Here is a 23212-nt window from a genome sequence, read left to right on the forward strand (position 1 = left end):
TGGATCCTAGATTCAGGATGTTCTTTCCATATGTGTCCCAATAGAGAATGGTTCTCCACATACAGTTCGATTGAAGGTGGAGTTGTACGCATGGGAAATGATTCATCTAGTAAGATAATTGGTATTGGTACTATTAAAATTAAGACGCACGATGGGACGATTAGGACACTCTCAGATGTCAGATATGTACCTGATTTATGAAAGAATCTCATCTCCTTAAGTATTTTAGACTTGAAAGGATGCAAAATCAACATCGAGTCGAGTGGTATTAAAGTATCTCGTGGAGCTCTCGTTTTGTTAAAAGGTAAAAGAACCGGCAGTCTTTATATTCTGGAAGGTTATACAGTGACCGTTGAAATCGGACGTCCCTCGTCCGTTACGGAGTTGAAGTCCACTTGTTTGGAGCGGAGGCAACTTGGTCATAGGAGGGAAAAAGGTATGACTGTTTCGTTGAAGAGAGGTTCTCTTTTAGATGCATGTTTTGAAAAGTTAGGGCACTGTGTTCGTGAAAATCAAACCCGGGTTAGTTTTGATTTGGCAGTGTACAAGTCGAAGGCTAGTGCAATGGCCTAAATTCAAGGTTATCGGAACAATGGTTTCGTAACCATAGATCCGATTTAAAGAGAAATTTATTTCAATATTTTTGCTTCAAAATTGATATAATAGGAAAATCGTATGAAAATATTGATAGAAAAATTTTACCAATTTAGTGATTAGATAGAAAAAGAAATTATTGAAGAAATTGGGTAAAAACAAGGTATCGAGACCTCTATCTCGTAAAACCGAGTCAAAAATAATTTTATAAATATTTATGAAATGTTATTAATGTGGTATTAAAATTTCTTTAGGAAATTTTAATGTTTGGGTAGTCAATTAAATGAAAAGGACTAAATTGTAATAGGTGTAAAAGTTGCTAGAGTGATTAAATAGCTTAAGAGTCTAATGAGAAAGGATTTAAAAGGAAATTAGACCCAAAATTTATTTGGGCTGGACGGCAAGGGTATGAAATCAGCAGAAAAATTGATAAATTAAGGGTAAAATTAGAATATTACAAAATTAACTAAATAAAGCTAGGACTAAATAGGAAATATCTAGATTTCTCTTCATTTCTCTTCAATTCCAGCAGCTAAAAACGCCATAGGAGGGTTCTATAAGCTTATATTTCATAATTTTTTCACCAAGTGAGTTAATCCTTGCCTTTTTCTTGTAATTTTTGTGTTTCTAAGACTTTTACAACTAGGTCCTACTATTAAATTCATTAGTTTTTGATTTCATGGATGAAATTGAAAGTCACCATGGTTGAGTGCTGTAATTTTATGATGAAATAGAATTAAATTAAAGCTTTAATTTGCTTATAAGATGATTTTATTAGGTAATTTCAATAGAAATTGATTTTTAGGACCTAATTGTGAAAATGCTTGGAATTAAAGTCTATTGCTGAAATTATGATTCCTAAAGGTTTTAAACTAGTTTAAGGTGATATAATAAAATGTTAATTGAGAAAAATCAGCTCAATTGAGAGGCTAATTGAGTAGGGACGAAATTATCATTTATTAAAAGCTTAGGGGAAAATGGTAATAAACAGCTTGCACAAAAACAGTTTGGACAGCAGCAGTAGACTAACTTTGAAAAATCACCATAAATTTTAGAAATCGAATTAGAAGATGAAAAAAATATGGAATTAAAGCTTATTGAGTCTAGTTTCTCATAGAAGAAATAGTGTAAGCAATGGATTTGTAAATTTTGAGATATAATGAATTTTGTGAGACAAGGTCAGAATGAATTCGGGTTCCCCTGTTCTGACTTTGAAAAATCATAAAATATTTAAGAAAAACAATTATGGGCTTAAATTTATATTTCTATAATCCTTAATGAGTCTATTTTTAAGAGAAACAAACAAGAACATCATTTGAATTCTTTATGAAGAGATAATTAATTTTTAGTGAAGAAGGGTCAGAACTGTCGACAGCAGAACAGGGGTGATTTTAAAGAATAAACTGTACTTATTGGCTAAATCAAAAATTATGAAAATTTTATGGTAAAAATATATATGATTCTAGTTTTAGGGAAAATTAACGGATCTTAATTTGGAGTTCCGTAGCTCAAGTTATAAATAATTTAGTGACTATGACTCAAGTAGACAGCTTTGAATGAACTATAAATAATAGTTGAATTATAGAGAATGTTGCATATGAACATGAAATGTATTGAATTGATAATTAAATTTATTTATTTAGATCCGGAAGATTCAAATACGAAGCTAGATCAAGGAAAGGAAAAAGTTCGGGATTAGTAGATTTTTATTGTTTACAGACAAGTATCAAGGTAAGTTCGTGTAACTTGAATTATATTCTTAAATTGCTTGAGATTGTATGTTATTGATGTGAATATGATTTGAATGTTCATTGTATGAAAATTAATGAAACATTGATATATTTGATAAAATGGGAAGAAATCCCGTTTGAATGAAAGGAAAATTCAATGGATCTCTGAAAAGGAATCGACGGTAAAAAGGATCTAGCCCGGACGGGTGATCCTATCTGATATAGCCCTCCAGAAGAATATGTGTAAAATAGATAGCCGGACGGGTAATCCGAATTAGGTCTCAATTTAGCTCGGGTGGTAATTCAGATCCAAGCTCATTAGAGTAATTGTCGTTGCGAGGATTTAGCTCGGACCGGTAATCCCGACAATACTCTATGAGTTTATATTGCGAGGATTTAGCTCGGATGGAAATCCTGCTTTGCAAGGTTGAGGTTCATGGAGTGTGCTCTCTGAAATGGATATGTGCGCACATGAATATGAATTGACGGACCCAGAATTGTACAATAAATGTGTACCTTTGAAAATCCATCGAAATTTCGATAAATTCAGCGGGATAAATATGGAAAAATAACAAGGAAATGGAAATCATGGTATTGACGAGCTCATCAATCATGGTATATATATTATTGATACATGAAAATTATTGTACTAACTTGAATGTTGAGTTTGTGCATGTCAGGGTAATAATGCATTGAATGGATATATGAATGTTTATTATATTGTATTGAAAATATTAGGTAAGTATAATTCTTGTTACATGAGCTTACTAAGCACAAAGTGCTTACCCGCTTCCTTTTTCCCTGTTTTGTAGTGTTAAGAGCTTGGAGGTCGGATTTGGTGGAGACACATCACATCGTCAACCTCGGGATTTGGTATATAAAGAAACTTTATTTTGGAAATCGATGGCATGTATAAGCTAACAAAGTAAATGTTAACGTGAAATGAATGTAAAGTTAGCCATTAGTATGGTTAACAAACCTGGTTTTAGATATGTGATGACGTTATTTTATAAATATGCACGAATTTATCTTGAAAATATGTTGAATTGATTTGGTTGATGTGGATTGGTCTCGATTTAATATTGCAGGGAAGGTTAGATATTTATAAAGGGGCTATATTGAATATAAAAAAAATTTTAATTCGTAAACTCTGGTAATACCTCGTACCCTATTTCGGCAATGAATACGGGTAGGGATATTACAGCTAGAAGTCTTTCAGTTTCTAAGCACAAATTCGACTCAGTTAATTCCCTGCATAGTTCAAGATAGGCTCGTGGCGGGCTTTGGCAAAGATGGCGTTGTGGAAATATGAGTCAAGGTGGAGATTTGTTAAATATGACTCCTATTTTCATTCAAAGTTGAAAAATAGTCTTTCAGTTAAACTCTGTTTTCTTGTTTCAATCAAACACTGATTAGTTTAGATTATTTTATTATTATTTGATCTATGAATTTAGCCTATAAATAGGATCTTTTACAACCTTAGAAAATACACCCATTAGAGATTAGAACTCATAACACATTTAGAGAATTTTGTGTTTACGTTTTGTGGGTTCTTTGTTTTCGGGTTTTCGGGATTTAGTTTTTATCTCCATCTTTTGTACTCTTCGTTCTTTTTCCATTATAGTAAAATTATCTTTGCCCGTGGTTTTTTATCCTCTTTGGAGGGGTTTTTCCACGTTAAATTTGTGTGTTCAATTTCTCAATTTATTCTGCTATTTTCTTGTTTGTTACTTAATCGGGTTAAAATCCTAACAGTCAACCTTTAATAGCCAATGAAGACAGTAAGAAGAATGCACGAAGTGAACGTTGTTGCTCGGAAAAAGCCTCTGATAGATAGAACCTGTTACTCCGGCTATGAAATAGGGCCTCCCATTGAATGAAGGAACAGATTTGAACACAGTGTTGAAATCGTTTTGGGGAAGATCATTAAGGAACATTTGAAGCTCAGGCGATTCACAGTGTGCTTCTCGGTAAATCCTAGTGACGATATCCATAATTTCACATGTAGGGAAGAACGTGTTAGGACCGGAAGCACAACCCAAATCAGCCACCTTAATACAAGGAACAGGAACCATCTTGCTCAACATGTCTTTGATGGTACATATCCTCTAGGAATGGCCTTGTCTTCAATTGTACTTTTTTCTGAAAAAAAAAAAAAAAAGAAAAACTAGTGAACAAATTTGTTTGATGGAAATACATACATACATACATAAAATAATGGAAGAGATGGAGGAAGATACTTGTAGTGAGGAATTATTGGCATAGCTAATTTGTTTGTCAGTGGCATTGGTGCAATGCACATTTGCTGATGATGCCTTGCCATGGCCATTGCCTGCCTATACTGATCTTATATAAAGGCGACTGATCTGTATGAAAATGGGGTGGTTGTTTATGTGTGAAACTTTTTAGTACTTTAATCAATGTTCCTGTTCCCATATCTCGATTATAGTGGCAGATTGATTTGATTTTGTTTTCTGACTGAGATCCTCTCCCTACTTTCCCAAATAAGCATATAACAAGTATACTATTATTTTAGTCTTATATGTTTCAACCACTTGATCTACCGAAACTATTATTTAATTTTTGAACTAACAAGTACAATGATAATAAAATAATAGTAGCTGATTCATTAAGTTATTTAGGGAAAGGGTGCGTGAACTGGGAAGGCTGGTTTTCTAGATCTTTGATGGACAGGGAGAAGGAGATGTGTAAAGATTTGGTTGATAAGGTGATTGGAAAAGTGTTGATTTCGGAAATAGAGGATAGATTGTGTTGGTCCAATGATAAACTCGGGATGTTCTCGGTTAAAAGATGTTCGAATTTATTGATAATGGACGCGAACGTTAATTTTGCTTGTGGTAAAGTTTGGAATATTAAGGTCCCTCTAGAGTTCGTAGCTTTCTTTGAATGTTAGCTATCGACAGAATTCCGTCTATGGAATTTCTGTCTAAAAGAGGTGTGAACATTCAAAATTTTTCGATATTTTGCTCTTGGTGCGAAAGAGAGCCGGAAAGTGCATCTCATATGTTTTTCAAGTGCAGATTTATGGAAGGATTTTGGGATAAAATCTTCAATTGGTGGGATGTTGTATGGAAGAGAGTCGATGGTTTTGTGGAATACTTTTCATTGTGTTACAATGTGAAATTGGATGAGAGAAAGAAAAGGTTATGGCTGATTTCCATTGCTGCAGCATGCTGGACAATTTGGATTGCAAGAAATGGGCTGGTTTTTGATGGAAGGAGAGTGAATATGGCTAATTTGGTATTTCAATCTAAGATGAGGGCATTGTTGTGGATTAGATCAAACCATAATGAAATCATGTTGCAGGAGAAGTTTTGGTGGTTAGCTCCACAAAGATGTTGTGTGGTGTCTCACAAATCCAATGCTGTTGTTTCCTTTTGGAGACTACCTCCTTGTGGTTGGTTAAAATTCAATGTATGTGGTATAGCGAAAGAGGACAAGGCTAGGGGTGGAGGAATATTGAGAGATATGGAGGGGATTGCAAGAGAGATTTTCTCTGGTGCTGTTGGTACAAATGTTGCTGAGGAAGCTGAGATTGGAGCGGTGAAGTTTGCTCTCGAAGCTGAGATTTTCTCTGGTTATTAAAGTAAGTTCCTCGGTGGTGTTTTCTTGGTGTATCAATAAGGAATTGAGACCTTGGACGCTTCATGTAACTTTTTCAGATATTGAAACTACTAAGTGTAAGATCAGATCCATTGTCTTCTCTTTGGCAGATAGGAATGGAAATGACATGGCGTTCTCTTTGGCGTTGGCTGGTGTGAATAGGCCACATGTGTTTAAAGCATAGTGGTGATTTTGGCTTAGATTAGTGTTTTCTTGTTGCTGGAACTATGTTTTTTGTTTATCTGTTGTAATTTTTTTGTTTGAATATTTGCTGTTCTTTTTTCGACTACTGAGTAACTTGAATGAAGTAAAAAAAATTATAAATAATATATATCCAAATAATTATAATCGAATCAAATATTATAGAGTATAATAATATTTTCATCATCAAATTAACATGATTTTAATTAAAGTCGAATTTAAAATATCAAGACTTAATTATAAGAATTTAGTATTTTTGTTTGATTTGAAAATTTTAAACTTAATTGTTGATATTGTTAATGAGTTCATTTTTATTTTATAACTCGGACACTATATGAAACAAGATTGCTAGAAATAATTTGAGTTGGATATTTGTAAATTTTAAATTATCAAAATTCAAATCTGCAAATCTATCTAAAATTTTAAATTCATTTATTACCTTAATATTATTATATAAATCTAAATTGAATTAAATACTATTCTTTTATCATTTATTTAAATCCATAAAAAAAATTCAAAGTTGTTTTTATCATTTTTCGAATAACCAAAGCAACAAAAATCTGAATTCAAATGGGCTAAAATTCTTTTTATTTAGATAATTAAAATTATAAGCATTTTGACATCTGAATCTGCATCTATTATACAATCAGGTGATAGATATTAAAGTACAATCCTTTCTCCTTTCCTGATCTCTAACATTCAAAGTCGATATGGTTACTGCATCTCAGAACAGAAGGCATAGTATGCGAAACAAAAGGCTAAGTAACCACTTCAACTCTGCCTAATGTCGATGGGCGAATCCTCCCTGATTAACGTTTTGGCTGGAGATTGTGCTTTGATGGCCATCTTTGCCGTTTTGATTGCATGGCTCTCTGAAGATTTGGATCGGGTGCTCGTATTTTCACAGTAATCGAAGACTGATCGTTGTTTTGGTTTCTCAAGGGACGTCTTCTTTGGACCTGTCGTTTTCTTTCTGTTGTTTTTATTTGGCTCCACGTGCTTTTGTAGGGTTCCCAAGACGTCCCTGTATTAATAATTATCACCTGCTTTTCTTCGAAAAATATCTCTCTCAGAAAAATTGTCATAATTTGAGAGTAAAATATGATTTTATAGAATTAAAACATGATACATTGTTTAATAGGCGGATGAATTATTTTATAATATATTTTAAAAATAAATTGATAAATATATTTATCAAATTACTATAAATAATTTTTAAAAGTATTAAATTATGTTAAAATTAAATATAGAGATAAAATCTCAAATTTAAGCTCAATTTAAGAATTAAAATTAAAATTTAACTTTTTTATAATTATAAAAAGTAAAGGAATCGAAATTCATCTTATAATCAAGTACCAAATTATATTAAAAGTTAAATATAAAATTAAATCTTAAATTTGAGCATTGTATAAACTTGAAGCTAAAATTTAGACATTATTTTATAAATAAAGTAAAAGGATTGTAATTACAATTGATCCATATTTAGTTTATAACTGAGCATATTTCAACGACTAAAATTGAAATTATACTATTTTTAAAACTCTAAAAAATAAAAAGAAATAAGTATGATATGATATTAAATTATTGAAAAATTGACAATCCAACTGACAGATTATGTTAGAATCTAACTGATAAAGATGTTGTCTTATTCCTCTAGTAAGCCATGCATGCACTTACAAATTATATTTCCCTATCTTAGCATACCTTTTCGTGTCCCAAATCATGGGATTTAATTTACAGTAAGAAATCTTAATTTATCTCAAATAATTACATCGAGATTGTATTTACGTTAATATCGACATTCAAGGTAAATAAATATTAAAAAACACATTTCAAAAATTAATAAAAATTCATAATTTAAAAAGAGAAAGGAAAACAAGTACCACAACAATATTTAAATAAAAAACCCATAAATCCGCTCTTTTATTCTTTTGAATGAAAAATCTACAAAATTAATACATGATACATATGATGGTATAATATAAAGATAAATATATAAATTTGGTTGCATATATGAGGTAAATTATTGGACCAACTATTTCATAGTGATTGAAACAATAATAGTAACTATTTTTGTCTTCTCATACGACAAATGCTCACCCATATGTTGAGCATATCTTGAGAACAAATCATCAATTATGATATCTCCAAAATGACTAACAATCAAAGATTCTGTAATTGCTCGTATGCAATTTACAACATTTCGTTCACTTTTACTATTTTCAAACACGAAATTTTCATTACAAATATCGTCTTCAAAATCCCAATTCATTTTAAAAGTCTCTAATTCATTAAGAGCGAAAGACCCTTCCGTTTCGATGATTTCCCTCACTTCTTCTTTGCAGGGGTGATAATAAGGAACATTGAATGAATCCACATCAGATTCACACACCAATCCCTGCCGATCAGATAGCGTCAATTATGTTTGCAGCTATGATAAATGCGACACAATAGTTTATGTATCAATACAATTAAGTGAAAGGAAAAAAAAAACAAAAAAAAACAATTAACCTCGGCCATCAAGTCGAGGAGCGATTTTGTGAATAAACCCCATATAGCACAACAGTCTTTGCTTGTGGGATCAGTAATGCTTCTACCAACGAAGGTAAGCAGCATTCATCCTCCGGTTATCATTTCTTCGGAACGAAAACGTAAAAAACTCGAGAAATCATTTCGAAATTGCTCAAAATAAGCTTTGGATACATTAGGAGGGTTCGACTTTGCTATGTATACATTCCTCTTGTTCTCAACTTCTCCTGGTACCTAAAAATTATTCATAATCATATAGTTATTGTTAATGCTAACGTTTCTCTATAGGACATTAGGGATGACAAAACAGGTATCATTAGATGAATTCCAAAATTATCTTCTCTAAATGGAGTGGATTTATGTGTATATATTTGCCAACCTTTGAGAGCCAATGAAGACTGTAAGAAGAATGTACGAAGTGAATGCTGTTGGTCGGAAAAAGCCTCTGATAGAAAGAACCTGCTACTCCGGCTATGAAGCAAGGCCTCCCATTGAATGAAGGAACAGATTTGAACACAGTGTTGAAATCGTTTTGGGGAAGATCATTGAGGAACACTTGAAGCTCAGGCGATTCACAGTGCGCTTCTTGGCAAATCCTAGTGACGATATCCACAATTTCACATGTAGGGAAGAACGTGTTAGGACCCGTAGCACAACCCAAATCAGCCACCTTAATACAAGGAACAGGAACCATCTTGCTCAACATGGCTTTGATGATATCCTCTAGGAATGGCCTTGTCTTCAATAACACTTTTTTCTGAAAAAACAAAAGAAAACTAGTCACCAATTTCTTTTAAAGTGTGTGTGTGTATATATATATATATATATATATAACCAAGTATTGGACATAGGGAAGAGATGGAGGAAAATACTTGTAGTGAGGAATTCTTAGCATAGCTAATTTGTTTATCAGTGGCATTGGTGCAATGAACATTTGCAGATGATGTCATAGCAATAAACATTGTTTGCTGGATGTGGATATAGAGTCTTCCAGTCTATACTGGTCTTATATAAAGGCAAGTGATCTGTGTGAAAATGTTATGCAAAGGCCAGAGGGGAATTAGGTCATACACATATCATAGATTCTTATTGATTCTAAGCCAAATTGACATATTTATGTACTTTACACGTGTTAATTGGATATCATAAGAAATTAAAAAAGGGTTTGTGAATTTAGAGAAATTAATTTGAAGTATTGACTATATCGTAAAGGTATGAAAAATGTTGGGTAGAAGTACGAAAAATTAAAAATAGAAAATGACTAAATTAGATAGATGGAAAAAGAGGAAAAAGCTAAAAATAGAGCTGTGAATGAGATTGAAATGGTACGTGTGATTATTAGATTTTCTAACTAAATATTATTAATAATTTAAAATAAAAAATTTAAATAGACTTTTAATACATAGAAAGATGTAGAAAAAAAATGTCATCCATCATCATCTTCATCTTGTCTCCCACCTAATTTTCACTTTTTTCTTTTTGGCCCTTTTTTACTAATTTTCAAGAGTTCAAACTTTAAATTTCTTCCCTAGAGAAGTTTCTTGTAAAGTTAGCTAGAATACATAATTGAGCAAAGAGAAAGGAGAAGTTAGGGATTTGAGAAAGGATAAGATAATGTGATAAGTTTTTTGGAAAGATTTCATATTTATTTCATTAAAAATGCATCAAGTTAGTATCAAGACATGTATCGATGCCACTTTCTTAAGGTTCTATTCGTCAAGAGTCATAATGAACTTTGAGGATACAGTGAAGCCTAATGACTGTCTACATTTTGTACAAATGGAAACAATCCACTAGCACTAAGCCAAACGTAACAAAGATATCAATTTCTATAAAAAATTTTGTAATAATTCATTATAGAACAATCTAAAAATATAAAAGATGGTGGGAGAATAAAAAAAAACTTTGTTTCTACGTTTTTTTTTTGGATGTGTCATACAAATACAATTCAACTCCTATTTATAAAAGGTCTCATGTCTCTTCACAGGGACGTAACTACCCAAACGGATAGTCATATCTTTAGTAATAAACATAATTATTAAATAGATATCTACTTGAATAATTATAATTATTTATTAATAATCAAGTTAAGTAACTTTTGAATTTAAAAGATATAACTCATTACTATAAATAGTAACAACTTTCAGTTTTGTAAAATTACATTAAAATATAAGAATACATTAAAATTTTCTAAATCAAAACTTGATCTCTAAACTCATATGCTTCAAGGTTTGGTAAAATTGTATCTATGTGAACCTCCATATTTATGAGTATTGAGCTAAATAGGTATAAAAAAACATTTCAAAAATTAATAAAACTTCATAATTTGGAAAAGAAAAAAAAAGAGAGAGAGAAAGAAAACAAATACAACAACAATATTTAAAAAAAAACTCATCTTTTGACAAAAAAATTGTTAGTATTGATGAAAATCTATAAAATAAAATTCATTTTTATTCATTTAAATAAAAAAAATTGGACAAAACTTATACATATCCATGATACATGTCCAACTATTTCATAGTCATTGAAACAACTATAGTAACATAGTACTTTGTCTTCTCACACGACAAATGCTCACCCACATGTTGTGCAAATCTTGAGAACAGATCATCAATTATGGCCTCTCCAAAATGACTAGCAATCATAGATTCTGTAATTGCTCGTATGCAATTTGCAACATTTCGCCCGCTTCTACTCTTTTCGAAATTTTCGTTGAAAACATCATCTTCGAAGTCCCAATTCATTTCGAAACTCTCTAATTTGTCGAGAGCGAAAGATCTTTCTTTTTCGATAATTTCTCTCACTTCTTCTTCACAAGGGTAATAGTAAGGTACATTGAATGAATCTATATCAGATTCACGCACCAATCCCTGCCAACCAAATAGCACCAGTTATGTTTGCAATTATGATTATGTCGATAGTAATGTATATATAGCGATGTATTTAAGCGAAAGGAAACAACAAACATAATGTACCTTAGCCACCAAGTCGAGGAGTGATTTGGTGAACAAATCCCATATGGCACAACAGTCTTTGCTTGTGGGATCAGTACTGCTCCTACCAATGAATGTAAGCAACATTCGTCCCTCAGTTATCATTTCTTCGGAACGAAAGTGTAAAAATCTCGAGAAATCATTTCGAAATTGCCCTGAATAAGCTTTGGATACATTAGGAGGGCTCGACTTTGCTATGTATAAATTTCCCTTGTTATCCTCAACTCCTCTTGGTACCTAAAATTCATCACAATCATATAATTATAGACAATGCTAACGTGGCTATATATGTAATTAGGGACGGCAAAACACAAACAGTCCAATCAAGCTCAAAATAATCTACTTTAAATGGAGTGAATTTTAAAATAAATAAATGCAAGATGAGGTGGATTTATTTTTTGATAATAGATATAAAGTGATTATGGTAATCTTGTTCCGTCCCGCTCACAATATAAAATTATTATTTTACCTTTATATGTATAAATATTAAAAGGAGACAAAAAGTAAAATGCATTATAGAAAATTTTTCATATGCTTCGTGTTTTTAAAAACATATATATTTAAATATTTGGTTGCTTTTTAAAAAATAAAAATATTAAAAATATTTAGCAAAAATCAAATTAAGGTGAAGCAGGGTAGGATGGGGTAAGGGTGAGCTATTTTCGATTTTAAATACAAAATATCAACCCATTAGATCTTTTTAGTTTCGGTTTAGTCAGGTGGACTGCTTTTATCTTTGTTTGATTGGTTAATTCAATCAGTTATTGATTTTTGAATTCCATATCAAAAACAACTAAGAAACCAATTTATTTAATATTAGTTTAAAATTATTTAAAATATATTTATATTTATAATATGTAATAGATATATAACTTTATAAACCCAATCCAGTTACTTAAGGTTGGTTAACCGAGAAAATCGACCAAACTAACCAAATCAAAGTCGGTTTTGTGTGGTCAACTTTCTCAACTGAATTTAATCGAGTCGATTTTCTTATGTTAAAGTCAATTAAGTCAGATTGGAAAAAAAAAATCGGTCAAACCGACTAATTCAATTAATTGCTTGCCCTTAGAATGGGACTTATGTATCCAATATCTATAAATATAATAGTAATATTCAATATTATAAATCAATAGTAAAGCGAGACTAATAATAGAGTAGAATATACCAACTATAAAAAAGTGATAGATTTGACAACATCTAACCCGGGGTTTGCCTTCCCTATATTATATCCAATTACATTAATTATATATACTAACCTTTGAGAGCCAATGAAGACTGTAAGAAGAATGCACGAAATGAATGCTCTTGCTCGGAAATAGCCTTTGATAAAAGGAACCTGCAACTCCGGCAATGAAACAAGGCTTCCCATTGAATGCAGGAATTGATTTAAACACAGTATTGAAGTCGTTTTGGGGAAGATCATTAAGGAACACTTGAAGCTCAGGCGATTCCCAATGTGCTTGTCGGCAAACACTAGCGATGATATCCATAACTTCACATGTCGGGAAGAACGTGTTTGGACCCGAAGCACAACCCAAATCAGCCACCTTAATACAAGGAACGTGAACCATCTTGCTCAACATGTCTTTGATGGTGTCCTCTAGGAATGGCCTTGTCTTCAATTGTACTTTTTTCTGAAAAAAAAAAAACAAAAACAAAAACCTGTAAACAATTTTGTTTAAAGGATATATGTATATATATACATACATGTATATAAATATTGTTGAAGGGACGATTCTTTCGGAAAAATTTTTTAAAGTATTGTAAGTTAGGCAGTCAATTGATCTCCCAATAATGTTGGGTATTGTCCCCCAACGGAGATTTGCCATAAGCGGGTGCGACTTATAGAGCTGAGAGTGTCTTGGTTGGTGAACTTCCAAAACTCACTGGACTCCCCCCTTGTTTACAAGTCAAATTATTTACATTACTATCATCACGCCCTATACAAACACTTATCCCATGAGTCTTACAAATCTACCAACCGAGGCACTCCTGATCACGTGAACTAGGCTCTTCGAGCAACCACTCAAAGCATGCTAACTCTCAACTGAGTTTATTGAGAGATTGACCGACTTCTTAACGGAAGACACTTAAAAATTTCTTTCCAAGGATTCTATGCTTAACATATATAAAACTAGTATGGAAGAGATAGAGAAAGATACTTGAAGTGAGGAATTATTGGCATAGCTAATTTCTTTGTCTGTGGCATTGGTGCAATAAACATTTGCAGATGATGCCGGAGCCATAGTCATTACTTGCTGGATCTGGATGTCTCCCAATCTGTGTTGATCTTATATAAAGACGAGTGATCTGTGCGAAAATGTGATGCAGAGGCCAGAGGGGCATTAGGTCATACACAGATCATGGGTTCTTGTCTATATGTGAGAATCTTTAATACTTCAATCAATGTTTCTGTTCCCTGATCCCGCACATTCTAGGATAATGTGAAAATAAACAGTTGCTGGCCCGGATCCTCTCGCCACTTTCCCAAATAAGTATATTAACAATAGGCTTATAACAAGAGCACTATTTTTTTATTAAGATATGTTTCAACCACTTCCTCTATTTGGATGCTTATTATTTTATAATTTTTTATTCATAGAAATAAGTTTAGAATTGCAAATTTTTTATGGATGTTGGTTGAAGATTTTTATTTGGTGGGGTTTTCAGTGGAAAACAGTTTATTGCTATGCTGAATTTTACTCGCTATGCTTTAACGTGTGTAACAACGTAAAATTTTTGCTTTCGATCGCTAATTGAGATAGCTTATTGAAAATTTAAAAATCGTTTTTCGTTTTTTATTTAAAAAGGGAGTCGCCACCGATCTTTTTCTAAGTGTGATCGGACACCTAATAAATTATCTTTTTTTTTAAAAGAAAATTTATTCTTGAATAAAAATGAAGGCCAAATTTGGGTCTACGTGAAAAACAGAGTAAAGTAGGGTTCGGGAGTCGGTTACGCTCGAGGAAGGTATTAGCACCCTCGCAATGCCCAAAATTGATATCTCGTAAAACACGCGTTGTCTTGATTCTCAAAAATACGAGTTCAATTTAAATTTTAATCGTGATCCGACCAAAACACGAGAATTTTTTATAATTTCGATCTCTTTTTGAGAAGGACGTTCCTTTTTAACATGAGCCGATGATATTCACCCAACATAGCGATGAAATTAACGACTTAATGTTAAACCTGCACGTTACCTTATTTATTGAAATTAATTTAAAGACATGAATGAAGATATTTCTAGATAAAAAAAATAAAAGTAAAAAAACTAAAATTGATGTTGTACTATGGTACGAACTACTAATGCTAAATTCGAACGGACAAATATTAATAAAAGTTAAGAATATGCAAAACAGATAATATATAAAACATTAACAATATACATGCAATAGTAATAGTATAAAACAATAATAATGCATATGGTATTAAACATGATACTAATAGCATTAAACACGAAATAAAATCATGAATATATATAAACATATAATAATAATAAATGAAGTGACGTAAATATAATATTAAAACGCTAATATTGCTAGATATATACATATATATTAAAGTATATACGTAATAATAGGAATGAAAAATGTACGCATAATAATACTAAATATACATACTAAATATACATATACATAATATATATAAAATGAACATATACAATATATATTAGGAATACTAATAACATAGAAAATATATATTTATATATATACTAATAATAATAATAATAGTAATAATAAAAGGATGTATGTACACTAGATAATACATAATATTAAAATAGAATAATGAGTGGCAATAGTGAAAACAATAAGTATAGTAATGAATAATATGATATACTGAAAATAATACTATATAAAAAGTATATATATATATACATACAATAAAATAGATGTACTAACATTAATAATAAATATAATAGGAATAAAAATAAATAAAATAATAATATATACATAGTATGGTATTAAATATATATATATATATATATATATAATAGTATTTAAGAACATATACATAAGATGATATAAAATACATACGTGGAATGGTATAAGAAATATATAACTAATGGCATTAAAATATATACATAATATATATAAAATACATATAATATATACATATATTAGAAATGATAATAAAACAAATATTAACACACTACATAAATGCGTACATGCATATCTATGTACTAATAATATTAATAATAAATATAATAATAAAATATATATGCATAAAAAAACGAAACATTAAAAACTAAATATAATATAACAATAATGATAATAATATAAAAATAATAGTGATAATAGTACTATATATAACATGAATAATATTTAAAGTTGAATGAAATAGAAAAATAATATAAAATTCAGGATAAATACGAAAAATAAATGAAAAAGGACTAAAATTGGATTAAAATCAGAGTTTTGGGGCGAATTTAAAATAAAAGATAAATAAAAGGATCCATTTGAACGCGCGTGCAACTGCAGGGGGCTAAATAAGCAATTTACCCGAACCCTTAAAACGACGTCGTTGAAGGGAGGACCAAATCGCAAAGCGCGATAAATTTTAGGGCCAAATTAAAAGCAAAAAAAAACCTGATTGTAAATGCATGAAAAAGCGGAAGGGCTAAGTGCGTAAATAGCCCTTCCGTTTAAAAAACACACGGATCCTAATTGGAGCGGGTCGGGTCAATCCGACCCAGGGCCAAAACGGCACCGTTTTCTTTTAAATGGGGGGGACCAAAACACACCGTTTTGGTCCCTATAAAAGACAAATTTAAAAAAAAAAAAACATTTGAATGGGGAGAAGAAAAAAAAAGAGGGAGAGAAAAGGGAGAGGGGGAGGGAAGAGAATTCCGGCCATGGGCCGGTCACCGATCCGATCGCCGGACCGTCGCCGACGCCGGAGCAGGCGACCATGCACGGTGGCCGGAAAAGATAATTTTTTCCCATTTTTTTAATTATTTGTTTTATATTTTTTATATGTTTTAGTATATGTATGTGGGAAAATAGGCCCAAAAAGAAATTAAAATAGGATAAAAAAATAAATCACCTTAGGTTTTTAAGCTTTCGATTTCTGAGATTTTTGGTTTGTATTCGATGCTATCTACTTTCTTTGATCTTATTGAATCCACTGTTCTTGGTTTTAATCTGCTAGTATTGATAAAAAACAAAGAAAAATCCTTTGTATTGATAGAAAAATCCCTCCTCTAAATTGTTTGTACATTCGGCTTTTATAGCCTGTTTTCTAATTCTTTTTTATTGTTTTTACTGTCTCTTCCCATTTACTGCTTGCAGGTACCATGGGCGGTAGAGGTGACCGATGGGACGGTGCTGCAGGGATGTCAGAGGCAAGTGGGGGTTAGGTCGGTGGCTGGTAGCTTTAGGGTTTTGTTTTTTCTTATTTTTTGATTTTGGGCATTGGGCTGATTGGGCTAGGATTAGGTATTGGGCTTAGTTGTTTTATTTGGGGTTTAGTATGTATTGGATATTGGGTTTTGTAATTTTACTGTGTTTGGGTAATTTGTCTTGGGTCCAAGCCCGGGCAAATATTGGGCTATACAATGTGAATTTGAAAGGTTTCATAAAATGACTGTTATTGGTTTCGGCGTCTTGACGGTTAGTATGGCTGGCACGAAATGATTTGTATTCGACAAAACTTCGAGGACAATTGATATGTTGTTTAATCCCAAAATGAGATCTTTGATGTGAACAAGGGTAGTGCATGATGACATTTAATTTCCGGAGGGTTCATGGTGGTTTTGCCTTGCAAAATGTAGGCCTTCGAGAAATAAAGTCAACAAGGCTGTTATTCATTGGGTTCCATCTCCCCACAGGTGGTCGCAGTTTATCGTGGCAGAGGTAGCTGAGGATAAAGCTGATGCGGTGGAGTGTTGTGAAACGAGAAAGGAATGGTGGCTTGTTCATTATTTTCTGTGTTGATTGATGCCGTTGGGCCTGAAATAGCAGAGGAGTTCTAGGACATGGTCGTTGTGGAATCTTTTAGTAGGTATTGATCGTTATATTATCCAGTTGGTTAGAGTTCATTTCGCATTTGTTCATTGGCAAGGTAATAGTATGGCTGCTTCTTTGGCAATGGTGAGTTATTTAAAACTTGGTGGCGAAATGTTTTTTCTTTGTTATTAGCTGTTCGCACAGGTGGTGGATGTCTAAGATTATCTGGGAGTTTTGTAATATCTTTTCATTAATATATTCTTATTGATCGAGAAAAAAAAATTGTGTTAATTTTTTTACTCATTATAAATTTGGGATTTTTTAAAGGAATTTAATTTTTTATTTTTATTTAAAATATAAATTAATTGTTAACGCTCTTAATTTTTAAAATTAAATTCAGGCTAAATATATACATGGTAATCAAACAAGTATTTATTTATTCCAAAATGATATATCAGTGAATTTAACAGAAAAATTTAATTGTATTTGCATTGTTATTTGAAACACTTTTTGTATTTGCATTGTTGACAAATTATTGAACCTTATTTTTTATTGTACTAATTATGTGGATGATATCTAGTCCATTAATGGAGATCATATCACTTGGGGAAATATATTCGGAAGATTGGATCAAATTGGATCACCCCATTTTTTAATCCCTTGGATCGAGGATGTTTAATTGAGTTGGAACACTGCATTCTTAGTTACCAAGAGTCCATGGTTACCTTGTCATTATTATATTGTATTTGGCTTATCTTAATGATGTTTTATATGGATTAAAATAGGTCTTTTTATGTTAGCAAGTTTTGAAATATTCTATATAATTGAAGGACTTGTATAAGTTATTCTACTAAAAGATATAGCACTTAATTTGTTCAAGTGAGGAATTTTATGTTGTGAGTGCATTTTTATAGTTTTTTTTTTTGTATTATGATTTTACTTGTTGAATTCATAATGGTAAATTTAATAGTGAGAGAATCATTTTTCAAGGTATAAAAATGAGAAAATTATAAAAAGTGTGTGACAGATTTAAGATAACTTATTGTAAGTATTGAAGATAGTTAATATATATCACTAAGCTAAACTCCACATACGTAAGAAAACTAAGCCTTGTGTGGCCTGCTTATTTTCTGTTTCATGTAATACTTGAACGAATACCCACAGTCTCAGCGAACCCTACCAAGCACATAGCTACCAAGCACATAGCTTATAAGTCGACAATTGTTTTAAAGCTTCAAAAATATCCTTCTACCAACACCAATCGGGATTTGAAACAATACAAGTCTTACTGAAGTAAAAAATTATATAAATGTGAGATTTATTTTTATACATTATTATCTATAATTTTACATATAATCAACAAATCTTTTGAAAAATAAGAGAATTATTTTGTACACTGCTAGCGAGACTTCACAAGTAGGGTTAAGAGATTGATGAGTATCTTATACTAGTTTAATAAAGTATTAAAAAAATATACATGTCAATGCAATTAATAAAAATATTGTTTCTAACCAAATCTAATTTTTTTGACACAATGCCTAGGACTATCTATAACCCGTCCTCAACCTACAAATAGAAGAATAATGCACTTCAGCACATTCGAACTTATGTCCTTGTCAATGATCATGCCAATCGAGTTAAGACTCAATTGATATTAATAAAAGTATTATTAAATATAAATTTTAAAAATTAAAAGTAATAAATTATTGCTTTTTGGATCTATCAATATATTACACGATAATCTATAGATTTTATACTATTGGATCTAACATTGGAACTATCAACAATATCACGAAATATTCTCTAACTAAATTTTGTGTATTTTATCCAATTTGCTATAATTTAAGGTCTGATGAGAAATTTCATTATTTAGATTTATATATTATAAAATCTCGTAAAGATTAAGAATATTAATTAAAGTACATAAAAATAGATATGGCGGCAAAACAAAATGTACAACCAATACAATATTTATAACAAGTTGACTGAAATTCTTAATTAGTGGCAATGGCATGTGTGAATATTCCAACTTATATGATGCATTTTCAACAAAATGCGGTTTTTAGTAGGAGTCAAAGTTAGAAAATTCATTTACGGGTTGAAATAAAATTATAATTTTACGATAGTAAAAATATAATTTTATCATTTAAATAATCTATATTTTATAATTTTAAAAATTAAATTAATTTTATCATTTTTAGAGAGTAAAATATAATTTTACCTTAATTAATTTAAATTTTTTAATTTAAATGAAAAAATTTCATTTAGGGGTTAGGCCCTACCAACCCCTAAATATGCCCCTGCTAATAAAGGGAAAAATCATTGGATAAGTTGGTTCACCTTAGCCAATATGAAAGGGAGGAGGTAAAGGTTTTTCTTTTTAAGGATTTGGACACTAAATTAATTTTATTGCTAAAATCATTAAAAATTTAAATCTAATAATGTTAGTACTTAATTTTTATCAAATCAATGTTAAATTTTGAATTAAAAAGTTAACACGGTTACTTTTAAGTATCAAAATATATAACTTTTATCAATTATAAGTATTAAATTGAACCAAAATATAATACAAATACCACATTAGAAAAAGTATCAAACTCGTGTACCAAATTATATATTAAGCTTAAAATAAACTTTAAAATACTTGTATGATTATTTTTCTTCCTTTTCTTAAACAAGAGAGTGACATTCCATAAAAATTTCTACGAGTGTAACGTAATTTTAAAATATTACTATTTATTGATTATTTGTGTTTTGAGAGGTACTTTAGTACTAAAATGCTTGTTATATACTTTTATTTTATTATTTCAAAATATCATATCATATAAGGTGAATATATACACTCAAAAGATATATAAGGAAGAGTATGTTAACACCCATCAATTTGTTACCTTTATGAACCTCATGATGCTCCAATCAATCATATTTCATCGCCTCCAAAAGTACTTCTAGTTGATTCTACCACCCGTATCTATGGAGTGGAGTACTTGAAGATTAAGACCCACACTTTTTAATTCTTTTTAATTGATAAGTGTCAAAAGTAACATATTTTAACCTCATTTTTAATGCATTTTGGGTGATTAAGTGGTATTAATTGTGAACTATATACTTCTAATCCTTTATATTTATGTTTTGATGCTTAATAGAGCATTTGAAAGCAATACAAGTGAAAAAGGTGAAATTAGAACATTGGAGCATTCTGGAAGCTGTACACATGTAGCAAATTTTCACACAGGGCAATCCATACAGTTGTGTGTCCAAGGTGTGTCGATCTCAAAAACTATGTGTGCTAATGGTTGAAAGTTGCGATTTTTAGAGTTTTTAACACTTTAAGAGGATATAAATAGGAAAATAAAAGGGAAGAGAGGCAACCACCAAGGGAGAGCACGAAAATTACCTTTAGAACACCATTGATGCTAATTTTCAAGCAATTTTCCACCAATATTCAAGAGTTCAAGTTGATTTTCAAGAAAGCTATCATGGATTTCTTTTATTTTAGTGGTTATATTGTATTTTTGGTGTTTACTCTTGCCAATATAAACTAATTCTCTTAAGGGGAGATGAACCCTAGAATGGATTCTATTGTTTAATTTTTTTATGCAATAAAATATTAGTCTCTTAATTTTCAATTATGAATGATTTATTATTCATGGATTAATAATTTTAGAGTGTTAATCCATATTTAATGTGCATAAGTCTGAGGTTGAATAGACCTTTCTTGTGATTAGATCTTGCATAATTGAATGGAGTTGCATGCAATCCTAAAATAGGACAACATAAATCTATCGGATTAGAGTCAAATCTAATAAGATGACCCATAGAGTGAATTAATGTGATAATAATGATTTTAATTAGAAAGAAATTTTAATTAATCAACCTAGAGTTAGTTGCTCTTATGTTCAAAAAAGATGTTAGCATAAATTAGGGATTTCTATGGATCAAAGAGCTAAGAAAATAAATTGCATAAATTATATTGAGAATTATAGATGAAATCTAGGCAGATTCTTACGTAGGTACTGCTTTGTTACTTGGTTAATACTTTATTGCTTTTGTGTTTCATTCTTTGGTGCATTCCTTATTTAATTTAGCTAGTTTGATTTAATTTTAATCAATCTTTTGAATTATTAGGTTAAATAATAGAAATGTGGTAATTACTAGTAATTGTAGTCCTCGAGGGAACGATATCTATGCTCACTATAGTTACACTGTTAATTGATAAGTGCACTTAGTTTAGTGGACATAAAGTATTATGAGATATATAATAAAGTGAGACTTTAATTGAATCATAAAATATAATGTTGAAAATTATATTGTTTGCTAGGAGAAGTGATTGTATGAAACTCTGCTTCCATGTCATCTTTATCCCCTTTTCAATAGGACAATGACAAGTTAGATTTTTCCTCTTAATTTTCAGGTTTTTCCTTCTGAAAAAATTCAAATCCAACTAAAAATGCTAAAAATTAGGAGGAAAAAATCTGATTTGTCATTCTCCTATTGAAAAGGGATAAAGATGACGTGAAATCACAGTTTCATACAATCATTTCTCTGTTTGTTAGTGGTTTGTGGGGCAATGATTTACTTGTGTTAGTGGTGCGTGAATTGTGATTACTTAAAAGTTCTTGGCCAATATACTAAAAAAGCCATTAAACAACTAAACTTTATTTAGAAAAGCCCCTAACTTATGATTTTTACTCATAAAAGCCCTCTATTTTTTTCGCTCAGTAAAAGAGTACATAAGCACATAGTCAGGCAACACTGACAAATGCCACAAAGCTTTTACAATCATATCATTCCCAAACAGCTGGACACATCACCTAAACCAGAAACATCAAGAAACATTACTCAATTCCAAAAAACCTATAACGATGTCGATCAAAACATATCGCGATAACAAACCTCCGAGAGCGTCTTCCTTTGCATACCTGTCACCGTGAGAACGGACCTTGAAAAGCTCATAATATTCATAGACCAAACTCACCACCAAGCCTTAAACAAACAAGGTCTACTCATACCAGTAGAAGCTAAGGCATCTGCCATTTCATTTCCACCCTCCTCAGCAAAAGAAAATGTTAACTTTCTAGCACAGGCCCTCCTTCTATCAATTTTTGCAAAAACAGAATATTGCGACCAAGGTCTACTTGATTTCTCTAAGATCCAATTAAAAACCTTCCTCGACCCCATCTCAATAATTAGAGAGCATGAATCCTTCCATCCTATGTCATTAAAAACATCCATAGCTATGGTAATTGCTTCTAATTCAGCAGACTCCGTATCACAAGCAACACTCGGACCCGAGAATAGAGCTCTAACAATACCTTCCTCGTCTCTCATTACCCCTCCAACACCAGATTCACCCTCAAGAGCAGCACCACTTACATTAAATTTCAAGCCTCCAAGTGGAGGAGAGCGCCAGCCGGCTGACCCTGAATTAGATAATTCACATCTATACGGACATAACCACCATAATCTCTCTTGAAACCTGCACTCTTCAGTAGCAGCCCTTACCCATAGTAAAGCCCTCATTTTGGAATGGAAAATCAAAGTGTCCATTGTCAACACTTTATTATCAAATACAATCTCATTTCTTGCTAAC

General features: G+C 31.2%; 2 protein-coding genes and 1 pseudogene across 2 annotated transcripts; 1 reads left to right on the forward strand and 2 right to left on the reverse strand.

Moving 5' to 3' along the window:
- The first annotated feature begins 5258 nt into the window (after window positions 1–5258).
- Window positions 5259–5930, forward strand: LOC108451233 (uncharacterized). The gene has a single exon (XM_017748948.1). It carries the CDS (start codon window positions 5259–5261, stop codon window positions 5928–5930), a length of 672 nt encoding a protein of 223 aa, XP_017604437.1.
- Window positions 5931–8081: 2151 nt separating this feature from the next.
- On the reverse strand, window positions 8082–9457 carry LOC108451232 (probable methyltransferase TCM_000331; annotated as a pseudogene).
- A 1731-nt stretch (window positions 9458–11188) lies between these two features.
- Window positions 11189–14020, reverse strand: LOC108452095 (probable methyltransferase TCM_000331). Its single transcript, XM_017749840.2, has 4 exons — window positions 13837–14020; window positions 12931–13308; window positions 11654–11908; window positions 11189–11548 (listed from the first exon to the last, which is right to left on the reverse strand). Exons 1-4 carry the CDS (start codon window positions 13924–13926, stop codon window positions 11189–11191), a joined length of 1083 nt encoding a protein of 360 aa, XP_017605329.1. The 5' UTR covers window positions 13927–14020.
- Between the last annotated feature and the right edge of the window lie 9192 nt (window positions 14021–23212).

Source organism: Gossypium arboreum, chromosome 13 (assembly GCF_025698485.1).
Source record: "Gossypium arboreum isolate Shixiya-1 chromosome 13, ASM2569848v2, whole genome shotgun sequence".
NCBI lineage: Eukaryota > Viridiplantae > Streptophyta > Magnoliopsida > Malvales > Malvaceae > Gossypium > Gossypium arboreum.

Bases quoted from the DNA above. Each gene is read 5' to 3' on its own strand.
- LOC108451233 (XM_017748948.1), top strand. From the start codon at position 5,259: ATGGAATTTCTGTCTAAAAGAGGTGTGAACATTCAAAATTTTTCGATA.
- LOC108452095 (XM_017749840.2), bottom strand. From the start codon at position 13,926: ATGACTATGGCTCCGGCATCATCTGCAAATGTTTATTGCACCAATGCC. The intron at 13,309-13,836 runs GTATCTTTCTCT...TTTTTTTTTCAG, and splicing joins CCAATAATTCCTCACTTCAA to AAAAAAGTACAATTGAAGAC. The intron at 11,909-12,930 runs GTTAGTATATAT...GATGAATTTTAG, and splicing joins GTCTTCATTGGCTCTCAAAG to GTACCAAGAGGAGTTGAGGA.